The 24,045-nt window shown below is 39.4% G+C and overlaps 1 protein-coding gene across 2 annotated transcripts in view; it reads left to right on the forward strand.

The window, feature by feature from the left end:
* Nucleotides 1–24,045, forward strand: part of Sp1 (transcription factor Sp8) — a 91,125-nt gene that overhangs the window by 56,502 nt on the left and 10,578 nt on the right. The window contains exon 1 of one of the 2 annotated variants that reach the window (XM_011065348.2): nt 916–1,482. The exons of the other annotated variant lie outside the window; for it this stretch is intronic. Coding sequence (XP_011063650.2) covers nt 1,396–1,482 — 87 coding nt within the window. The 5' untranslated portion in view covers nt 916–1,395. Of the gene's footprint in view, nt 1–915; nt 1,483–24,045 lie in introns of those variants that run through there. 2 annotated transcript variants of the gene reach the window in all.

A 24,045-nucleotide genomic window follows, 5' to 3' on the forward strand; every position in this document is an offset into this window, starting at 1 on the left:
TAAGGGATACTATCGCAGTTGACAAAAAATGTTATCTCAAGCTAGAAAATTCAATCTTATATTTTACTTAATTGCATCAGCGACTTAATGTCCATTAAGAGCACGATTGTAGGAAAGAGAATGGTACAAAATAATTTGCATGTAATTTCCTGAATGCGCAACGCATTAAGAATAATCCTGAATGATAATTTCTGAACAAATAGACTGGAAAATTTAAAAAGCGATTAAGAAACTATAAATCATCAAACAATCGCTATTGCGTGGCGGATCTAATGTATCTCTATCCCCAAGAAGAGCTAATATATCCAGATATCTTCGTTCATCCCCTTTACTTCTTAATTCGAGACACGCACACGAGCGAATACTAAACGCGGAGAAGACCTGATTAATCGATTACCCTCGATTTCAATCGTCGCGTATATCTTGGGCTAGACGAAGATTGGGTAGACTTGACGCTACATCCTCCGATCCTCCGTCGCGCGTATCGGCATTTAAATAACGACGGGGCGCGTAGTATACCGTTATGTCAAACTACGAGCTCGCGAGCTCGCGAAACGATACGACTCGGAGTCACGTAAAGCGGTAAAAGGAGAAGCGAGAGAGCAAGCGAGGAGGAAGGAAGGGGTCGAAGCGAGAGGCTCTTCTCGCTTCTATACGTCGAGAGGGCACCACCAAAGTCGCCGCGCGTGCCTCCTTCCAGCGAGCACGAGCTGCGCGCGCATTTCACGGCTGAATTATCGGGGAGGGGGGGGGGGGAAGCCGCGGAAGGGATGGTGAGCGCGACAGAGAAGTTGAAGAAGCGGAGAGGTGGGACCGAGACAACATACGACGACGAGGGTGCCCTGTGAGTTGGCTATGGAAGTGGGGGAGAAGCTCACGGGTCGCGGGAGAGGAGGTGAACGAAGTCGAGGAAACCAGGCAGAGCACATAGGCGGTGATGGGCGGTGACGGATTCTGGTGGGGCCCCGCCTCGCGGACCCGACCCCTTTTTTGCCCGGGGGCCGTTGAGTCCTGGATGTTTCCCTACCACCTAATATCCCCGCGTCTGGTTGAGACCAAGTCGTTCGGACAGTCGGCAGTCTGTCACGGGGCGAAGAACGGGAACCACGGTAATCCCGGCCTTTTCCACGGAGAGCCTTTTTTTTTATCCGAGCGACGATCAGTCGCGAGGACGACATCGGAACGCGTCCGATACGTGAGTCTGAGACGCATCCGCATCGTCGTTTGATCCCGTGATCTCGAGTGCAGTGCGTAAACGTAAGCAGCTGGACAGAACAAACGACTCGGAGGCGTGAGAGGGACTTTCTTACTGTCTGGTGTGACTTTAATTCCGCGGTGCGCGAATCAAACCAACGCGCGGATCACCAACTGCGACAACTCCGGGTCGGCGTCGAGATGCTGACCGATATGACGCCGGCGGCGGCTGGTCAACTCTACCCCCAGCTACAGTCTATCGCGAAGTCGCCGGTGCACGGGCACGTGGTGAGTCTCCGTCTAAAGTCTTTCCTCCTCTCTTTTCCTTTCTTACAACGTTGTGTGGGTTATATTATCGTATCACCCGATCGCTCGATTTTCCATCGAAATCCGCTGCTGCGACGTGTCTTGACATGTGACGTTGCAAATTTGTATCTATCATCATCGTGACTCGTGGAAAAAGATCTTTGACATTAGTGAAAGGAACCCCCGTCGCGACGGGTTAATTTCTCGGTCGAGTTAGATCTACACGATCTCTTCGGAGCAAAAGCGAGTTCTCGAGTTTCATTGGGACGTTAATCCCGGACTGAGATCTTTACCCCAGCAGGTAGAACATGATGCCAAAAAGATTAGCTGCTACCGTCAAATCCTTCACACCTCCGATAAGATCACAGAGATTTCCTCAAAGGTGTACTTTGACAACTACTTTGGTCGCCGACACTGCTGTGATCATCTCAGGCGTCATCTTTGATCTCCGACGTCAATTTGCTGGTAGACTTTGTCTTCGAATACGAAGGAAAAACGTTCTATGCGAATTATATTTGAAGTTAAAAACGGCAAATTAAATAGTTAAAGTTGATAAACATTCCATGTAATTTACGTGGATGCTGCGCAACTAGACATTAGCAACAAATTACTTTATTATTATTTATAATTGCTACAATAAGATTCGATTATCTATATACAAAAAATTATGCTTTATTTAATATATAATCATATGTTGTAAGGTTTTTATTCCAACGTGCAGGAGTGATAAATGAGAAGGTTGATTATTATCTGTAGCATAACAGGTATTTAGTTATTCATGATACATCTGGAACGTTAGAACGAATATAGCAATCAATATTCTGCAAACCATATCATTTATTTATACAATATATCAGTTCAATAATCAAGATAAGAGAACAAATCGTAATCGAAATATTATGATGTATTACGTTATAAAATAATTTGCATTAATCATTAATATATCATTAATACATCAGCTTTCAAACTTTTTATCAAATAATTGAGCGATTGAATAAAATTTATTTGTGCAATTATTTTTAATAATGTCGACACCAGTAACATCAATATGAATAAAAGAAGACATGCGACGGACGACGTTTCATTCATTATTATTACGTAATAAATTCTTACATTATTTAATGATTAAGACTACAAGTTAAGGAAAGGCAAAAACAGAAACGCATTGAAATATCAACTACTTGCATAAATTGTAAATTAGCAAATGGTTGATACGAGCGCGGTAACCTTTAACGTGTTTTATGAAGTCTAAGTGATCAATGTTGAATGTGTCAACGTTGAGAAAGGAGTAAAACTTAGTATTACGCAACGTCATATCGCGCGATTGCAAGAGTTTTGCAATGTATGCTAAGATCTTGATCGAAAATCAAACGACGGAGATTAAACGATTCTTTATAAATTCAAGGAACCGCCTACGCGGAGAAACAAATAGCCGTAACTTTTTATACGTACGTTAAATATCAGTAATCTTTTTTTCGATGATCATTATCAATCAATATTAGATCTTAAATAAAGATAAAGCGATTTATCTTTATCGTGCTGAAAAATATATATATGAGTACCCGTATGGAATTTGTGAGGTCGCCTTTCGGCGTGTAACGGAGCGACACGCTGCAAGTTGCGTTACGGATCAGATGCGAAATATCGGAGATAATCTGACGATGATAAACTCAAAGTATCCTTCAGCTTTCGCGACCGTGGTCGGACAACATGTGCCCCGCTCGTTGCTCGAAGCTCTTTATTTTATGACTCGGCAGGAAGGACGACGGCGGTCGTCGTGCGGGCCCTGCAAGATGATTTACGAGTCGACGTAAAAAAGTAATTAAATCCCTGCCGTCAAAAAGGAAGGCGTGCGCGCGAGCGCGAGTATTAATTAAGTCAGGCAGAAAAGTTTCCTGTGTGCCGCGTCGAGTATTAATGTCGGCGAAAAGTTGCATATCCGTCGATGGACATTGCGCGGGCGCTCGAAATCGTCCTTCGGACCGATCCAACTTCCGGTCTGGTTTTTTGCGACCTCTCGTTACCTCGCACGGTCCTCCACCATCCTTGATTCGCTATTTGTTTCTCGGTATCCGCGCTTCCCCCGTCTCCATAACGGCGAACCTGTTTTCGCGTGATTCTCATAGTTTGCCATCGCGTCATCGTTCGAATCTTTTTTGCAAGCGGCCCGTTTTTTGCATCGCTACGAGATTATTCATAGACGGCATCGACGATCCAGATCGTTCTACAACTCGTGCTTAGTGAATAACCGTAAATTCCGAATGAAGGAAATTACAACGCAGAATTCGAATAAATTCATTTCAGGGAATCGAACAGGTTTTCATACTGCATATACAAAAATATGTATCGAGTATTAGAAAAGCATTCACAATCAATTTTTTGCTGGAAGGTAATGGTTTCCTATCGCGCGAGAATCCTTTTAGAATTTGTCCAGCTTCTATCGAGAGGAAAAATTGTATACCAGGTTTCATCTAAATCGGAGATGTCCCGTTTTCCAAACTACGGCCACGTTCCTTTGCCAGTGTCGAGCCACTCGATCCGAATGTATCGAGTGTCCCTCGCACAATGGTCCTTGCGCAAGGTTCTCAGGACTCAAAAGAACTGCTCTACCTGTGTGTATCCGAGGAGCCAATTATTTGTCCGATCTCCTTTGTGCGCCGAAGGAATCCACTTGACAGGATGCGTGGGATGGAAACGCGATGCCTACTTCCTTTCGCCACCCGATCTCGCCAATAGTATCTACTCTCCTCCGTAAGGGTCTTGTCTCTTTGTTTCTTTCTCTTCACCCTGTCTTTCTCTCATGTCGTCAATGGAGATTATCCTTAAAGGGCCGTGAAACTCCTCGATGGCGCACCTCGATGGTGAATGGGACGCGACCTCTGCGTTACGCGTCGATTAATACGCTCGACTTAACGCGACGAGAGGAATAGAAGCGAACCTCATCGCGTTGTCGTGCGACGTTAACTCATCGTTTACACGCATACGCACGTTCTCCCTCTTTTTCCTCGGGGTCGATTGGATAAGAACAACAGGAATGTCAACAACCCTAGTTTCGACGCGCGACGTTTCGATCGTAAACTTTCAACTTTTTTCTCGTTGCAATACATTCTTTACTATCGACGGTAAAATTTTTATATTGTTATGTAATTAAATTTTCACGATCGGAAAAAAAATCATCAAATAAATCTATATAGCTATGATATTTATCTGAGAAAGGGGAAGAGGAGAACGATACATAATGTATGTGTTTAGGAGTATAAAGATATGTTACTTTCTTACTGCTCCAATGTCATGCATAATAAACGTGACACACGCAAAACGGCACACGCTGAACCTTCGTCACGTTGAAGCTATACATGAAACTACCTACAAAACTTGGAGAGAATTTTCTTGGTAAAGTTATATGTCGGCACGCTATATTGAAAAGACGTGAATCCGAGGGAAACCAGCAAACGTGTCACGCTATGAACGACTCAGCGCGATGCAGCAGCATTGTCTTTCTAGCGATCGATTCCGGTGCGTCATTAATAAATTAATACTTCGACCGACGAAGCCTGGAATATCCCTGGAACCGGAGTTACTAATTCACGAACGACTCCGCCGCGCCCCGTCGCTCTCTTCGTTGACACAATATCTTTGTTTCCAATGGACTATGCTACTTCCGTCTCCTTTCTCTCTTTCTCTTTCTCTCCGTAATCTCACATTTTAAAAATTCCGTTCGAGAATACAAACTTGTAATACTGACGCACACATGTGCATACATATACATATACATATACATATACATATACATACATACATACATACATATATATATATATATATATATATATATGCATACATGTATACAGAAAATGATTACAAAATCTTCACTTAAATTATATTTTCTGAAGTAGATGACCTATTATGTGTACCTATTATGATGACCTATTATAATACCTATTATACCGCTGAGGATCGTGACACGAGAGTGAGACAAAATCGGAAGAGAACTCGCATATATGTCGTTCTTATGACAGAACTAACGTTCTCGAGCACTTTTATATGCGACTCTGCTCGTGTCCGCCAATGGCGAATGTAGTTGACACCTGTCAATATTTTGCACGACATCGTCCGCACCGTGCTCTCGAGTACCCTCTCGAGGGCTCTCCTACTTCCACATCGGTAATCCGATAATCCGATTCGTCTGGTAAAGGTGTCCTTTTAAGCGACGTCCCGTTGACATTTTCAAGAGCAACAATGGACTGCGAACGGCCGCTGCAGAGTGCAATGTTCGTTGTGCAGAAAACTGCGTCCTCCGTCACGCCGGATGAGGGGTTGTGGAGGGAGGTGCGCGAGGCTTTTTACGTGACCTAAGAGGATTTACCTGAAGCACCGGATGCCATACGAGGATGTCGTCCTAATTTGTACTATTTGAGAGTAAAAGATAGAGAGAGAAAGGGAGAGACCACAGAAGAAGAAAGAGAAAGAGAGAGAGAGAGAGAGAGAGAGGAGGGGAATATTTCCTTAAACGACCGCAACATCTCTTGCGAAACATGCGATGCACACGGTCTTTCTCGTTGGCCACGAAGCCCTTCTATATATATCTTAAGGGCGATCACAAGCGTCCGAATTTCGCTTCACATTCCAGAGAATAGATCTTTTGGCGTTGCAAGAAAGAATTCAATAGAAACGTGCGGTTCAAAATTTGGTTAATAAAGATCTTTCTCTCTCTCTCTCTCTCTGTCTCTCTTTTATAAGGTGTTTGCCAAGAACGACTGAAAGCTTTATTTTTTCTTTCTTTTCTTATTTTTTAATTACGTTTTATACGCAAAAAGAACGATTTTGCTAAAGTATCTAAAAATTTATCTATAAATATATTTGAAAATAACTATACAGTTTAAATATAGGAAAGAACAGTTTTGTTAAAGTATCTAAAAATTTAGTTACATATAGATCTACATATGAGATAGAGTTACATATGTGAAAATAATTTTGTTGGATAAAATAATTATATAGCATTCAAGCTAGTTATTAGAATGTTAAAACTTTTTGCAACAATATTATTAATGTTTAAGTAGTCTATATAATTTTGATGGTCAAAAACAAAATTATTTTCAAATACGTACGTAGCTTAATTTTTAGATACTTCGACAAAACCATTCTTTTCGTGTAAAAATTTGTTCATTTTCTACATTTATTTTTTTATATAAAAATTCCATTTATCTTAATGATTCCACATGCCAATGCTGCATAAAATTTTATTGGTGGAAAATCATTGATCAGGATGGATCATCACGGATAATAGTCACCGCTTTTCTCGACCCCTGTCTGTCACGCCCAATGTGATATCCTAATGAATTATTTTCGTCGAGCATATCGTAACTCACGACATGTAAACACCCTTTCGAAAGCTCGCTCGTACAGCTCGTTCTGCTCGCTGTGCTACCCAGGATCCAAAACTGGCAGATGTGCCAACTGGGGAGACAACATGGCCGCCGGGTGGCAGTTTGTGAAAAGTCGTCTTTAGCAAACCGTTATTACATATGATCGATTGATTTTGGTATCGTTTAAGCATCGACATGGACGTCGTGCGCGGCCGTCCCTTCTCTCCTGTAAGAAAACGATACGAAAACAGCCGGCTATAATTTGCGTATACGTGTGTGCAACGAGTTCGCATGAAAAACTAGCATATGTGTACACGTACACGTACTTAAGTCAGACAACTATAATATCAAATTGATCATAGATTTGACGTGTGTCTGGGAAAAACAGTTTTGCTGAAAAGTAAACGTTGATACGACACGTAAGATAATTTCTTTTTTTACACATGTTGCGCACGAATATTGCGAAAAAAAGAACTTTTTACTGAAGTATCCGAAAATTTAGTTGAGTATACAAAGCTGAAAATAATTTTGTTGAACCATCAAAATAATTATGTAGAATGCTTCAGCATTACTGACAATGGCTGCGTCCAGCAAAAAAAGCAGATTTGCAACTGTTGTAAGATTCTGTTGTATGATTGCTTTAAATTATATATTTAGATCCAGTGGGGAACTAAGGGCAAGATCAATAATATTAAAGAATTTTACAACAGTTGCAGTTAAAGCTGTTTTTTTTTTTGTTGAACGCAGCCACAATGCTGAGTATAAAAGATTTTAATATCTTAGTAACTAATTTAAATACTCCTTTAAATATAATATATTTTAATGGTCTAAGCAAAATTATCAGATTTGTATCTAGCTAAATTTTTAGATATTTCAGCATCAGATGATGAAGTGAACTGCAATATCCAGAAAATGTATTGTAATAATGGATTTGTACACGGAGATAATCTGCGAAATGCATAACTTCTGCATAGAAAGTATCCATGAAAGTCTCAAAAGTATTATTCAGCATTGTTTTTGTGACAGTTCGCGTTCCTGAGAAGCGAGCAGAAGAGACAATATTATCTCAAGTCGTCGTTAACATAGCGATTGTTTCGAAAAACTGATATCTTGAAATAGAAAACGTCGCATGTCACGGATTCACGCATTTACGGAATCTACGCTGATCAATAAGCTGCGGGCTGAAAAACATTATTCGAAAATGTAATCGATCCTAAACATCCAGAGAAATATGCGATAGATGAGGTTCCTCGAGCCGGATTGGCACGTCGCTTATATATTTCAGAGAGACATAAATTGTGTGAAATTGCAGGCTAGAAGATATTACGCAGGGCGATATATTTATTGCTTTTTCAAAGTCTGTCTATGTTACGGATGATTTATGCGTTTCAACGTATTAGAACCTCGAGTCAGCCTTTCTCGAAACCGGTCGCGGAACACGATACTCGCCATTACCCTTCATCCCTGCTTTCCCAGCTTCGATTAACAGCACCGTATCTGCGAAGTGAATCGGTTTAAAAAACATTACGGAAGTTAATCTTCGATCGATGGTTGCGTTATTGATCGAAGTCTCGTGTTCGCGTTTCTCGTTTCGCAAGATCCTTTGAAAAGATCCTGCTCGGGCAGAAGTAAACTCACGTGAATATATTTTGAATAAAGCTGTCGCACGTGGTTATTAAAATTGTAGACAGTATAACAGATTGGATATTATGGCTGTGAAAACTTAGATCAAGATGATGGTAAAGATATAACAACATATTACCTTTTAAATAATAGAATTTTGCCGCTGCCATTGATAAACACGCGTGAGATATACAAAAAGAAGTCCACTCGCACAATATTTTATATATCGAATCACAAGGAGACATAGCGAACGAGACATTGGCGAAGGACACTTGTGAAAGGTACAAACAACCTTTTTCTTTTCTGGTCCAACCTTTACTTGAAATGAACATTTTTATAAGAATGGCACTAACTAAGAAGGGAAAAAAGAAGTAAGTTTTAATGAAAATGAATGGCACTCTTGGAAAGAAAAGAAGAGAGAAACTGGCGTTGTTAAACGAACAATAATCGGCGTGAGATTGTTAGTGAAATTTTGCGGATAGTCGTTGATCGCGCGAGTGCCGTGTACAAGATGCTATATCGAACACTCGCGAGATCCACACTCGCGTTGTGTGTTGTGTGTACCATATCGACCGTATCGACGTACCACTCGTTGCGCATCGTACAAGCCGCGGCTCGATCGAACCTGCAATTTGTCGTAGATACGCCCGTGCGTGTGGGTTTACCGGCCGCGTGCAGCGGCTTGCACCGGGTTATACGTGCCTTCCGCCGGCCATCATCGTATCGCTCCAAGGTCCGATAATTGAAAAGCCAAGACTTCTCTCTACTCCCATCGCGCGCTGCGAAACAATATTCCTCCTAGGCGCGCACGAGCCTCGGCGATGGTACGTCGAATTACCGGCCATTATCGTGACGTATCATCGCCGGGCAGCGTCATTCACCGGGGCCCAGTGATGGGAAAGGATGAACAATACTCGATCTGTGGTCGACACCTCGAGGCTTTATCGTGCACCACTCGAGTAAAGTGGAGGACGATTATTAACGACTCTCTCGCTGCGCGAGATTCTATTTAAGCCCCGCTAACTTTTTTTATCGCTGAAACAATGGGGGTATCTTGCTCCGCTGAGACCGAAAACGCTCGCGGCGAGAAACGCGCGCGACGCGATTTTACAAATTTTAACCGTCGACAGAACTTTGCGCTCTTTCCTTCCAGCCCGCAGCGCAGCGCGACGTATCGACGTTATCGATATCGCGCGCTCGCGCACGTGAAACACGCGCGACCGCCCATTATATTCCTGTCGATCGTTGTAGGTACAATCGTACAATACAACACAGTACTACCGAAGAATGAGTAATATCCTCGTTGACAGACGATTGTTCTAACGCGCGTTGGCCGGAACGATTGTTAACGATCTCGCTATCTTTCGCTCTATAGGAATTCTTAAACAATTGGACAATAGTATCGACTCGTCGAGTAAAAACGAGCATAAACACGAGGAAGTTGGAGATTAGATTAGATTATATGTAATTTGTTAGACAAGCATGATCGTTTAAAGGAGAGGAACTTGCCGTTAAAAGTAAAAGATAAATTTATTCCGAATACGCACCTGTCTCTACGCGTGGTGTAGTTTTTCGCGTGGCGCTTGACGCATTAGTACCGTGATTAGTACTATGCGAGTAATCGTTACCGGACGCTTGTTGAAAGAGCGCGATGAATGACGGGTACCAACGACGCTCGGCGGGACGCAAACGCCTCTACCCTTTATTCGGCAGTGCCGACCTCTCGGCGCTCAGCTCGAAGAATAAAGAGTACCCCCGCGGGGAGTCGTCTCCCCCGCGGCGTCGAAACCAAAACACCGACGGCATGAACGCGTCCAGTGCCGACCGCGATGATTTATCGCTCTTTCGATTACGTGTCTTACGCTTACTCTTTCTCACTCTTCTCTCTCCAATTTCAATTTTGTCTAGACGAGAAATTATAATTTTGATATATCATATTTAAATGTTATATAATTATTTCATTGAGATTCCTTCAATTTAAATATAGATCGTACACACAACACACACACACACACACACACACACGATTTTCTTTCAAATATTTTTAAAGGACAAATTTATTTAATAAAATTTTAAATAAAAATTCTAATTATGTACAATTACACATGTATAATTATATATAATTTAAAATTTTATTTAAAAATCTATTATTATGTTTTTTATATCAAATAAGTCTGCAAAAAAGTGACATGAATTAGAAATATAAAATTGTTCAAAAGAGAGGAAAGACAATTACGTATTTTAAAATTAATTATTATGGTGATATAAACATAAATAAACATAAATTAACTTAGAGTTAATCACAAATGTGACTCATTCTATGATATAAAATATAAATGCAGAGATATGTAAACTAGAAACTATAGGGATAGGGTTGGAGGTTTTTTCATCATTGGGCTATTCAGATCAGCAATAATATATGTTTTAGTTTTTAAGTAACATATATTTAACGAAGGTGTTTACAGTTTTAAAAAGCAGTCAGTTTGAATACAATGTAAGCATGTCACTGCAAAGAGAAATTGTTTGTGATTGAAGCTTTTGGGCATTAGAGTATTAGAATGATTCAAATTGCAAAAATGTAATAATGCAAAAATCTCTGATAGTCGTAAATCTAGATAATCGTAAATTATTTTTTTGAACTATTCGTTTTTTTTTTTTAAAGATCCTTTACAAATAGAATAACCTTACTGATTTTGATACATTTTGTATCAGTTTATGTTTTTGTTTGTTGTATGTTAATTTTTATGCTTACAAATTATATTATGTTCAATAATAAATCAGTTATGTTTGAAATATAATTGAATGTGGGAAGCATTTTTCTGCAAATTTTTATATCACTTTAAAGTTAAAATTGATGAAATAACTCCATTTTACTCTACACACGTGTTTGATTCCTATACAAAATATATATAAGAATATACAAAAAAATTAATATATAGTTTTAAAAATATATTTTCATACGAAGAAGACGTATATATTCCGTACGACATCCAGAGCTAGGAATGTATTTGAAATACCTTTCTTTTAAACACAGTATTTATGATTATATTTCATATTTTGTATTTGAAATCGAAAGATTGAAGGTATTTTGTATTTTTCAATTCAAATAATAAGACTGATTGTCAATTTTAGTATTTGAAATACAAAATACAAAATACTTTTATGTGCTACGCTGAAAACGCAAAATATTGTATAAAATACAATTGTATTATGAAGAAATTATGTTATAAATACTGTTTTTCGAATAAAAATATTTCAAATACATACATACCCAGCCCTGACGATATCAAACCGTTGCTCATGCAAGCGGCAAACTTTTAGCTGCCACTGTACGTATACACGTTCGAACAAGGCTAAAAATCAGGCTAGCAATCTGGATTCTCGTTCACGTTGGCTTGTCGTCCCGACGTGCTGGCACCTCGTGCGTCCCCGGTTTCTACTCTTCTCGGAGAGGCCCGACAAACTCCGAGGAGGAAGGAAGAATGGAAAACGCTCGCGTGACGAATATTTGACGCGTCTCGCAGTTCTCTTCGACGGCCGAGGAGCCGTATTTAGCGTCGTCTTCATTCGAGCAATTTAAAGCTCTTTCGCGCGTGGAGTCGGCCGACGACCTCTTCCGGGGATTCTGACGACGACTTCCGGCATATTCCGCACGTGAAGAAGTCAGCCGCGATTTTCCTCTTTTAGCAGATGCATACGGTCGCACCTTGCGCGGTCCGGACCGCCCCGGGTGCACGTACACGCACGTACACACGCGTATGTGTGCGGAAAGATCGTTGCGTGCGGCGTCCGCGTGCGAAAGAGGAATCAACGAGTTTCGAGTAATTGCCCGGCGTATTATTACCGCGGAATGCGGCGGATTTGATATTAAATCGGTCGTGCGTCTGTCTTCTTTTTCTCATACGATAGTCAGCTACAGCTACATGTAATCGCTCCTCCTTAATCGATTCTTATCCTCGCTTATGCGACAATGAACAAGTCGAGCTGTTAACTCGAGAGAGAGAGAGAGAGAGAGAGAGAGAGAGAGAGAGAGATATCGCGTTTTCGAAATGCCAATAAAAGCGGAGTCGCTAGCGTAATCGTTACGCGTAATGATACTTGACCTACGAGGCCCTTCACGAAACCCTTCGCTCTCGGAAATTATTTCACATCACGCCGGTGCTGAATTGTTTCGACCCGTCAACGAAGCCCTTGAAGAAAGACTGACGGCACGCACGATACATTGCGTATCTATTTCGAAAGGATAGAACGAATATACTCGTCAAGTCAGAAATAAATCTGTGACGGGTTCGTCTCTCTTTTCCACATAATACGCCGTATAATAAATTACAGAAATAAGAGAAGCTTGTTCCGTGCAACGAGGCGTGCATGATTAATGAGTGGATGTTGTATCGATAACTCATAACGCCTTACGAACGACAAGTCAAATGGTCTGACGGGAGTTTAAAGATTATGACTCGTGTTTCCACCGCACATTTAGCACTCAATACAGCTGTCTTGTTCTCGTCCCATATTGACATCGTCCAAACGTAACACTTCGGAATTTAATTGTAAAGAATGCTTGAAATGTTATGTTCTAACAATAGTACATAAGTGAAAATCGATCGAGAAATGTTCAACGCGAATAAACGAGAGAGTATATCAAAATGGATGTTGATGCCTACACTGTGAAAGATATGGGTACGGATTTAACATTACTGAAAATCTCTGATGTTTACATCATCATAGTATGGACATAAAACCCATGGTATTAAATTCATACTATATTAGTATTTATACCAACATTATTAGTATTTATATCAACATTTTTTTAGAGTGTAATAATATTTTTGTGTAGATCATTATAATTTCCTATAATTTTTTAAACGATATTTACATACTATATTCCACATAGATCAATGCGGTCAAATATATAAAATGCAAAGTTTATTACAATTTTTCAAGATTAATTTAGGAAAACTTTGGGGGGATTATTAATATTTCAGATTGAAAGTCCGACAACCATATCGGCACGCAATTAACATTTTTGAAATTAATCATTAATTCATTTAAATGAATATATATAATAGTTCAATATCTTAACATTCAGATCGTAGTGGCGCTTCGTATTTAAAGTAATGTATAAAACGCAGTCCGACTATCGAAAAGGAAATATGCGGTCATGGAAAAGTGACGCGGAAGATAGATCTTGAGTAGAGAATTCCAATGTGCCTCGCCTATATTTTCGTGAAACCGATTCGCGTAGCGACGCGAACCGATTCGCGAGTCGACGAATTTAGATCATATCAGAGATCTTACGTAGTTTGTGTAATAAGGAAAAAAATCTCGCAGAAATGGCGCAGAAATGGCCAGAAGAAACCGGACTGGCGAACGAAGACCGGTCAACGGAACGTTCTCCGATTTTCCGCCAGTCCAGCTTGTTCGTTCACTCGGTCGCGTTCTCGCAGGCTGGATAATTTGCATTTCGGTATCTCTATCGCGTTCTACGTACCCCGAGGTGACGAATTATCCTCTCCGCGCATTGCGTAACGATCCCCGTCGTCGGAGCCGATACCGTTAGATTTACGGATCGGATGGCGCTCTCGCCATGTTCTATTCCGGCGCGACATCCGCCAGTGAATTAGGAAAATCAAGTCCCTCTCTCGCGGAAGGACGACGCACTGCCGTCACGATTTATGAGCGCGTCCTCGAGAATCGAGGGAACATTCTCTCGTTCACTCATTTATGAATTTTTTATGTAGGGGGATTCACATGGCTTTCCATGTTTAGCTGCTTATTTACGAAGCTCTCTATCATCAAGCATTAAAATAATCATCTCTGTGCAGCAGCATCTTTTCTTTTAACATTTCATCTTTCCTTTTTCTTTTATTAACGATCCTTAACGGGACGTACGTGCATTAAGGATTTTTCAATATTGGATACTAATACTTGATATTATTATGAAGTACTTAATATATATGTTAATTCTATTATATCCGAAATCCATTTAACAAGATTACCAGATAATCTAAGATTGCAAATATTTCCGATGAGTGATTTGATTTACTAGTCTACTAGTATGCTTTGGACGTATCCTGTATATCATACAGTCAGAATAGTGTAACTCATCCAACAGTCGACGATTATTCAAACTTCCGTCGCAGCGATAAAATCGCTAAAAGACGGTAAGCATCTACTCGCGTGCTCATAAACATTACCGCTCCTCGGCAACCGTCTTTGGCGATCGCTTCGCCAATCTTTCCGCGCGACGAGGATAATATATTTATGTGGCTTGTCGATGCACAGGTTATTCAGAGAACCAACCGCGTCAGATCTCGCTCCCACGGCCCGTTCACTCGTTCGATCCAACAAATCATGAAACAATAAATCCGGTCACAGAGGGTCACCCTCTTTACGAGGTCCTTATATAGCCGGGGATGATGCCCCTTTTGCGAGGGCGGTAGGGGGTAGCCTAATATGTCACAGTCTGTTGCAGGGCGCCCCAGTGGAGCATAGTCCTCGAAAACGAGGGTGGCCCATCGTTGCGAGGGTCGTCGGCTTGCGATTAGATGCGCTCCTAATGGAGCGATTCAATAGAGACGATCTGATAAACCGATTCCACGCGTTCCTGGTCCCGTATTCGCGAATCATATTAACCATGATCCTCGTTTCATGACCTCATATCCCCGGGCGAATTTTACAATCGGCAGCACCGAAAATCGGACGCGTGTCATCTCTTCAAATTAACTTACTGATAGTAAATCTTGTTTTCTAATGAAAATACTGACTGACAGCAAATCAACATTTGATACTCGCTCTTGGGATTGATGGTTCTTGGGTTTTACGGTTGAAACGCTTCGCTTATAGAGTCGTCGAGAAATCCAAGATATAACGTTGAGAAAAATGATTTGCATAATTTCAGAACGCGTGATTTGCTGCGAGATAAAACGAACGAGCGTATCGCGGATCTATCGTGCGGAAGCACGATGGGGCAATAAATTTTGCGAAGTTGGCGCGGAAGACACGCGAACCATTTTGTTCGAGATCCGGTCGATCTACTAGTACTGATATCTGTGTACGTACAACGTTCATTTTCGCGAATGTCGACCTACAAATACTACGTAAATTATATTAATAATACAATAGTAACTTTGCTTCGATTTCAATATTTTAATATTTTTTACTAATTCATAGATGTGCACATTCAATATTATTCGATGGTTCTTTAATTGATTGATTGAAATACTTATTATACTATTTACATTTCCGTATTCATATATATCATTTAACTCTCTGGAGTTGACGGTGGACCAATTAGAATTTTGATTGAAAATGGATGAATCAGAATTTGTGATTAAATCTACTAGAATTCTATGCAAAATTTTCTGGATCGTTCAATTTCAACCTAACATTTTTCTTAGTACAAAAATGTCAAACAATTTAATTTTTTCATCTGCGAATTTAGATTATTCCCATTAAAATATACTTTATAGTTTATTCTTTTTTATATCATTTTGGTTCTCAATTAGTGCCTTTCAATATAAATTAAATGGATCTTATAGATTCAGTGTGACTTTGTTGCAATTTAAACATTAGCTTGAGAGAGTTAAAAGAAACTTTAGAACGTCGTGTAAATTTTGAAAAAATGTAATCAACTTTATTTATTAATACTATAAAATTTTATATTGTGTCAATCATAAATTATTCCAAATGTACATTCAGAAATAAAAAATGGATATTTTTAATAAGCTAGTTATCTCTCTATAAAGAACTGCAGTAGTTTTACCTAAAGGTTATAAAATACCCCGAACTTTCGATAATATAAATAGCTACATATTTAATCATATAGGCTGTACCATCATTTAAAAACAAACGTCACCAATGTACTGCTCTATTAAGCGGAAAATATTAATTATAATACTACATGTTCAATAACAACCGTATATAAAATAAGAAAATATCTAAAATTACGATCTCTCGTAATAGACAACGTGAGAAATATTTTTAATGGTGTTCAGTTGACTTTAATAACATAGTGACGTGCGTGTCGGTAAACTTTATCGCTTCGTCGACCGACGCCATTAAAGGTATTTTTCACGTCATGTCAATTACGCACACGAGCAACGAACTTTCTCTAAATGCACGTACCAGTTTTACCTTTTACCATTTTCATACTTGTCTTCATTATTTTTTTTCACTTCTGTGTACATTTTTTCCACTTTTCCATTTCCTTTATGAATCAACGTGTTATGGGTTTTTGTGATTCACGATCGCAATCATATTGGGCGACACGGAATATAACGTTTCAACGACACCTGGACATTTTTTAACAGCACGAAAATTGAAGATTTTAAAGTTGTGCCGATGTTTTAAAATGAACATCCTATACCAAGCGCTAACGAGATAGAAAGCACAGGTTTCTCTCAAGCAACGGGTTACAACATGTGCAACGATTATAGGTATTACATGCGTGTACCGATCGTAAAGCGTCTCGTTGGCAGACGCTGAAGAAGAGGACCGCTTAATTCCGCCTGCGCTTTAACTCACGATGTTACGGCCCTTTTAAATTACTGTCTATAACACGACGCTTTTCGATATATTATTTAAATTTTTACGTAGAAGCGCTTTTGTTTCAACATAATGTTCATAGATCGCGCATTTATTTTCGGCTTTAAACACCTTCCGATGCCTTCTGACGTTCAGCTGTGCTCTTTCGTCCAACAAATCAAATACACACAACTAGGCAATGTGGAGGATCGCGTCTCGATCTATTCCGATGATCTTTACATTAACCCTCTGACATTATCGGCTCGACATTACACGTTACTGGCAAGCCTATTACGAATGGATCTTCGTATCAACATTATGTTACCACTAATAACGATGTAACACATGGTCATTTATATATAATGAATCAATAATACAAATGCTGGAAATTCTATTATTACGACAAATAATTCGTTTTATGTGTTTAACGCCAGAATTAACTGGCTGACGTTCACTACCAGGTGTGTATAAAGCGCACTTTCTTCGAGAATAGAGCCACCTGTTTCGCAACCGGGTAGATTTATAGTCCCGTCAGTTACGTTCGCAGCGTGTTAAGTACGTCTATAGTCACCTACTTAAACATGACAACTATATAGAAACTTCGCATACTTCATAAGTAGTATTTCTCGGAATTTGATATTTATTACTCATTATTAATATTTTATGTTTTTTTTTATTCTTCCATAGACTGATTTGTCACAGTTAAAAGATCGAACCTAGCCACCTAAAAAAACTCGCGAGATGATGTATAAATGTACCTAATAAGAATAGATTGTATATTCCTATGAAATTTTGTCACTAGTTTACAAAGAGTGAGGTAGCTTTATAGGTGTATCTAAGAGATTTGGAAAGTTCAAAAAAACCTCTTAGATTTTACCTATACATTCTTTAGAAAAAAAAAAAAAAATTATGAGTTACAAAATCTAATATTTTTTCAAAATCATGAACGAAAAGGAGACATTTATTAAACTTTAAAATATCTAAAAAAAAGAAAAGCAGTTTTATTAACGCAAAAATTGCTGCCCTGTGATATTAAAATTATTATTTTTATCATTTTCATTATTATCTATAGCTCTTCATTTTATTTGAAATATTTTATTTTTGTTATTTTTTCGTTACTTCATTACTCCTTTCTATTCGTAGCTTTTTATTTTAATTGTAATGTGTTATATCTTCTACTTTTTTTAAGTTTTTTTTTCATTTTTTGTACTTCTACTGTTGCTTGTATTTAAATAATTCTTAGGAGATTTACCCTAGAACTAAAATTGAATCAATCAATAATCAATTTCAAGTATCGAGTCGAAAAGAGTTGCTGATGTTCAATTCTTTTTAAAGGAATCTAGGGATTATAAAATCAAGGAACGCCAGTGTATAAAAATACCTATTACATCTATGAGATGACCGACATCGAAACCATGTGAAACCTTGTGAAAACGGAATGTGATCTTCTGTCATACACAGCTCGTGCGAATCGTTGCGTGAAGTTTTACAAGTTCTCGAACTATTTGCGAGACCGATCTCGGAAGACCGCGCGCGTGCGTCTTTTTTGCTCGGAATATTATAGCGCCGAGACGAGGGAGAGAAAGAGCCGCGGCTCTCCTCGAGAGATTGGATCTTTAACTGTTTTACTTTAGCGGCAGCTGCGTCCGGCCGAGCCGAGATGAACGGATTCACGTGGTCTGCCAAAGGTGATTTAGTGCCAGTTTGTTGCCATAACGCCGTCGGTAACACGTCGCCCTATTCGGCGAAGGCAAGGCGGTCGCTATATTACTCGGCTCGTAGACACGAGGATCCGTCGAGTGAGAGAGAGACAGAGAGAGAGAGAGAGAGAGAGAGAGAGAGAGAGAAAGAGAGGGGGGGGGGGTCGTCCGCCTCTAAATTACCTCGTCGGCTCGACGCGGCGCTTTTGTTTATCCTACCGAACGACCACGATAAGCTGACGATTAAAGTGCATGCGGGGAGGATCGCCACGCCGACCGGTCGCACGTTAGTTCGCCAACGATCTTGTCGTATCCATCGTGGTCCAAATGCCACGTCGGTGGCCGCGATTAGACGCCAATCTCTCTCGCATCGGGGAACGATGATTACAACGATGCAGGTGCACCGAACCCTGACATTCGCTAATCCACCGATCGATCCTATCACGTCCGCGAAATGCTACTTGTTCAAGCATCCTGAAACTTCTTGCATTATCGATTTAAATTCATTGGACCGTAAGAAAAGATATAAAGAAAACGAATTCTGCGTAATAAAGTTATATTGAGACATATATATTAACATTAAAATGACATTATCGCGTGAGGATATCTTTTAAGTCGTTCTATCAAAAATTGCGCGCAAATACGTCCATCCTCGTAAAATCTGCCTGTGTGTGTGTGTGTGTGTGTGCGCGCGTGTGCGTGTGCTTGTCGCGAGATCTCTGCGGGAACGGCGACCTGTCATCGCAGCTCGATTTCAGAGTCGGAGCGAATCGTTCTCAAGGCCAGCGACCATGCCATCATTCGCGGCACTCGTTATCACCCTGAAGAGCGCGCCGCGTAGATTTACCGAAGCGTCGGGTCTTTATGACTTTTTAAGTGAACGTAAATATTTGCAGGTGCAGGCCCGCGCGAGCCTCGCGATACAACGATGGCAGCCAGCATGCTCCCGTTCCACGAGATTATTCCGCTCGTGATTTCTGCGCAAGAGGCGGCCGCGTATCGAACGGACATTTATTCCGCGCTTCAATGTAACCAAATGTAACCTTCCATCGTAAAAGGACCGCTTAAGCGATCACAGGCGAGCCGCCTGGCGTAAATTTATCAGCTCGCGCGCCGCATCTTAGTTCGTTTCGTTCAAGCGCCGTACGTTTAGCCGACTCTTTAGCGTCTCATAAAACGTTCCTGCGACTATATTACGATGTCGTCCTCTAAACAGCGCTATCTTCGTATCGGTGTTCGTTTTGGAAATGCCTCGGATAAATAATATCACTTGAGAGCAGATGATACAGGAGCGGCGTGTGTGGTCAATCATCTTCAGGGGAGCGTCGGTACTCTTTGGCTTGGTATTCATAGTCGAATCTTATACAGTCTGTTCAATAAGAACGTGATGCTCATTATTCTACAAAGAGCGACCGTAGCGATATCTTCCTGAACTCGTTTGAACCTTTATTTCATGCTCTTTTGCGCAATATATCCTACCAGCACATTGTGTAGTTTACGTCAGCGAATTTATTATTTTTACAATGAGTGCCAAATTCTTGAAGCGATACGAGGCAGTGTTTTTAGTGAATGGAATGGCCGGCAATGTCCCCAGATGCTAATCCCATTGAAAATGTGTGGTCGTACATGAAGATGAAACTCAAAGGAAACCCAGTGTACACGGTGGAGCAGCTGTCATTTCAAATTAAGAAGATATGGCGATCTTTGCCAAAGAAATATGCAGATAACCTCGTCGAAAGTATGGAAAAAAGGTGTCATGCAATAATCAGTAATGGAGGTGATTGGACAAAATACTAGGGTAGGTAATTGCGCAATAGCTAATAATGTGTACTTCAAAAAAAAAAATAAAAAACTGTCTAAATGTTTATAGTTTTTTGATTATGGCAGACACTTTCTTATTGAACAGACTGTATTTGAGATCATCTTAAGAAATCATAAGAAATCACGGTTAATTCATTTTTATTTTAAGATCTTAAGGGGATGCTGCAATGGAGTGACCGAATTATCGACATTACAGTCATATAAAAATCTCCGAATTGATTGAAGTCCTTCTAGAATTAAAATAGATGCAAAATTAGGAAGTGACGCAGTGGACTTTATACTAAAATCGGAAAAAAGTTAGTTTAGTAGTAAAAGGATTTTTGATTGCGTTATTCAATTCGGAGAATTTTTTATACGACTGTAATGTTGATAATTTGGTTACTCCAGCATCCTCTTAGATAATGTTTTAAGATGCTAATAGAGCTTTCTAATTGATTTATGATATCTTAGATCATAATTAAAACAATCTCAAATATAAGAATAAACTATAAATACCGGCTTTTTCTGTTCGATCTTATCTGTCTCATGAACCATTTGCTAAGTTGCAAGAAAGATAATCGTATGTACGTCGTAGAAATAAAAGCGACAAGAATCACACAATCATCTTTCACAACGTGTGCTTTATCCGTGTGCTCTGAACGTTTGCGCGAGTACAAACATGATCTCGACAACTTCGTACACGTTTTTCTATGAATTATTTAAAGTTTGTCATCGAAATTCAGTTCACGTAGCGTGAATGTGAGAGAGCAAGTAATCCCGTAATTACTTCAGCGTGTTCTCATGGACACGATAGCTATCAAATATTAATAAATACACGCTTGGCCTTCGTCTATTCGTTATTATACTAGAAGGTTATTACTGTTGACGTTTCAACATGTTCCTGTTATGTATTACTGTTAAAGTTATAAATACTTTATCGCTTAATAAAATATGCAAAGTACCACATTCCCTCGTTGTAAATGCGCAATAATTGAAAATGTCTAACTATCTTATCAAGCGAAAGTTATTTCTGAACAAATTGTCTATATATAACACAAACATTTTACAGAGAAAGCAATTTGATGATTGAAAGCAAAATGATGACAGTTCTTGTTCTTATTTTTCCTTTCTCAATGAAACGAAGGACGAGGTCGGCCCATTGGACGGGATCTTTTGTCGATGATATGGCAATGGCGGGAGATGGCACAGTCGTCTCGTTTCGCGATTCTTGGAGTAATCGAGAGCCATCGAGATCGCCGATGGACCGCTCCATCGTTTAAATGCTAATACAGGCCTAATTTATCGACCTATGATTCTGCCAAGCAATCCAACGTCGACGCTATTTACACGTCGATTCTACGTGGAACTTTCGTAATTGAAAGAAAGCCGCCGACCGGGACCACCGTGTAGCTGCGGCTATAAAACTCGGAATATACGAGGACGGGGAGGTTTTTCGGTAGACACGTCTAGGAGGGCGAAACGATCGAGAGACGGACCATGGCTGGTCTACCTGAAACGACTGATAAAGCGCCTTTCACGCGTCATAATATGGAGGGCCGAGTCCAACGTACTATTCGGAAATTATTGTCGCTTACAAGTTCCCGCGGGTTATAAACAGCTGTGAACGTCCTCGAGAATGGAAACGCTTAGATAGAGAAATTTATTAAACATCCAAAACACCGAGTATCCTTTCAGAATATTGGGCGAGAATCCGTGGTCAGTATTTTTGAAATTATAATACGCCCTTTACGATGCGATTGATCAGACACAGCTAATGCAATTTGTAACACATATAAATAACTGAATGAACATTTAGGAAAGCATAAATTGTACGAGGGAGAATAAGCGGACGACGTAAAATAATATTTTGCTCATTTCAGTGGTATATAAATCTTTCCCTCTGTCTCATCTCTCTCTCTCTCTCTCTCTCTCTCATCTCTCTGTATATAATTAGAAAAAAATTATTAATAATTACGTAAATTTCTATTTCTTGTGGTTATGAATGCTGCTTTTAAGAGTTATAAATTCCTGTTCTCTTCTTATTTCAATTACTTGAATAATTTTGTTAAAGAGCTTCGTCATTGCATCGCATCTTATTATATAGAAATTTTCAGATACCAGATCAAAATTGAATAGTGCATCAGTGAGTTAATCAACCTGTCCAGCTTAGTCATTCTTTGACGGCTACCGCATACGCTCCTACCCTATCGCTCAGTCAAATTGGTTTTATTTAGTTGAGTAGTTTCACGCGGACCTCACGACCGAAGAAGGTGGAAAGGGTTAACGAGAACAAAGTGAGCAAATACGACGTAGCGCTGAAGAATACATCGTTAATAAATAAGAGCCCCTCGTGGCTACCTACCCAACACCATCGCCAGAAGGCAACTCCGTCTATATGCTAATGCATGGCTTCCGACATATAACGTTTTGCGTTTTCCATGCTTAATCCGCTTCCGTGCGAAGCTTCGGTGAGTTTTATCGAGATATAGGATTACGAATAGCCTCTGATTTCGTGGGACGAATCAATGAGGGCCAAGTGATGTACTTGCCTGTGTTTCGCGACAATATCTTATTATAGATTGTAGGAAATATTAAATAATAAATGAAGTTTAACTATTTAAACGCAAATAGCCAAACTTTTTCTCTGTGTGTGTATGTGAGAAAATATATTATATTCGGATGTATTGTAAGCAGCATCAGGTAATAACGAAAGATCTTTAACACTAAAAATAGAATGTCGTGCATAAGAAACAATCATTGAGTGTTTCTATTTTTTAAATTAATATTATATTTTTTGTAGAAAAAAGAAAATTCTGAAATTTTTTGACTTTACAATAATTACATCTTTTATACTGATGAAAAATTGATTTTTCATAACTTTTTTCATTTTCATACTAATTTATTCGCTTGGTTCTTTTCCAAGAAAGAAATTTTTAGTGTTAATAAGACAGATAAAAAGTACACTCTGTTATATTGTTAAATCTATAGTATCAAATTTAATCTAATGTGAGTAGCCACTGCTGCTACAAAAATATATCATTTTTTACTAAAATGATAATTAAATTTGACACTATATCGTCAATTGGCATTGTATAGTGTCAAATATTGGGTCATCTAAAAAGTATCCGCGGTTTTTTGTCACTAAATGTGTGTTGATGGTCATATATCTAGTGACAAAGTACCGCGGATACTTTTTAGATGACCCAATATAACCATAATTTTAATATAAAATAACAATATGATTAAGTAGAAGCAGTGACGATTTACATTAAGTTAAATTTGATACTATAAATGTAACAGTATAATGTATTTTTAATGTTTTGTGTATATCATATTCGTATATGACATTTTCAGTCTGTTATTTTAATTAGATGACAATTTCAGATAAACATATCGAACTGCGATTTTTATTCAAATAATAAGTATTTTTCCGCGAATAATAATTAGTATGGGTGGGCCCGAATATTAGTCCGAGACGTAAAAGCAATACGAGCAGACCATTCGCAGACCTGACAGTAAAATTCGTATAA

Source organism: Acromyrmex echinatior, chromosome 15, assembly GCF_024713525.1.
Source record: "Acromyrmex echinatior isolate Ae372 chromosome 15, ASM2471352v2, whole genome shotgun sequence".
Lineage (NCBI taxonomy): Eukaryota > Metazoa > Arthropoda > Insecta > Hymenoptera > Formicidae > Acromyrmex > Acromyrmex echinatior.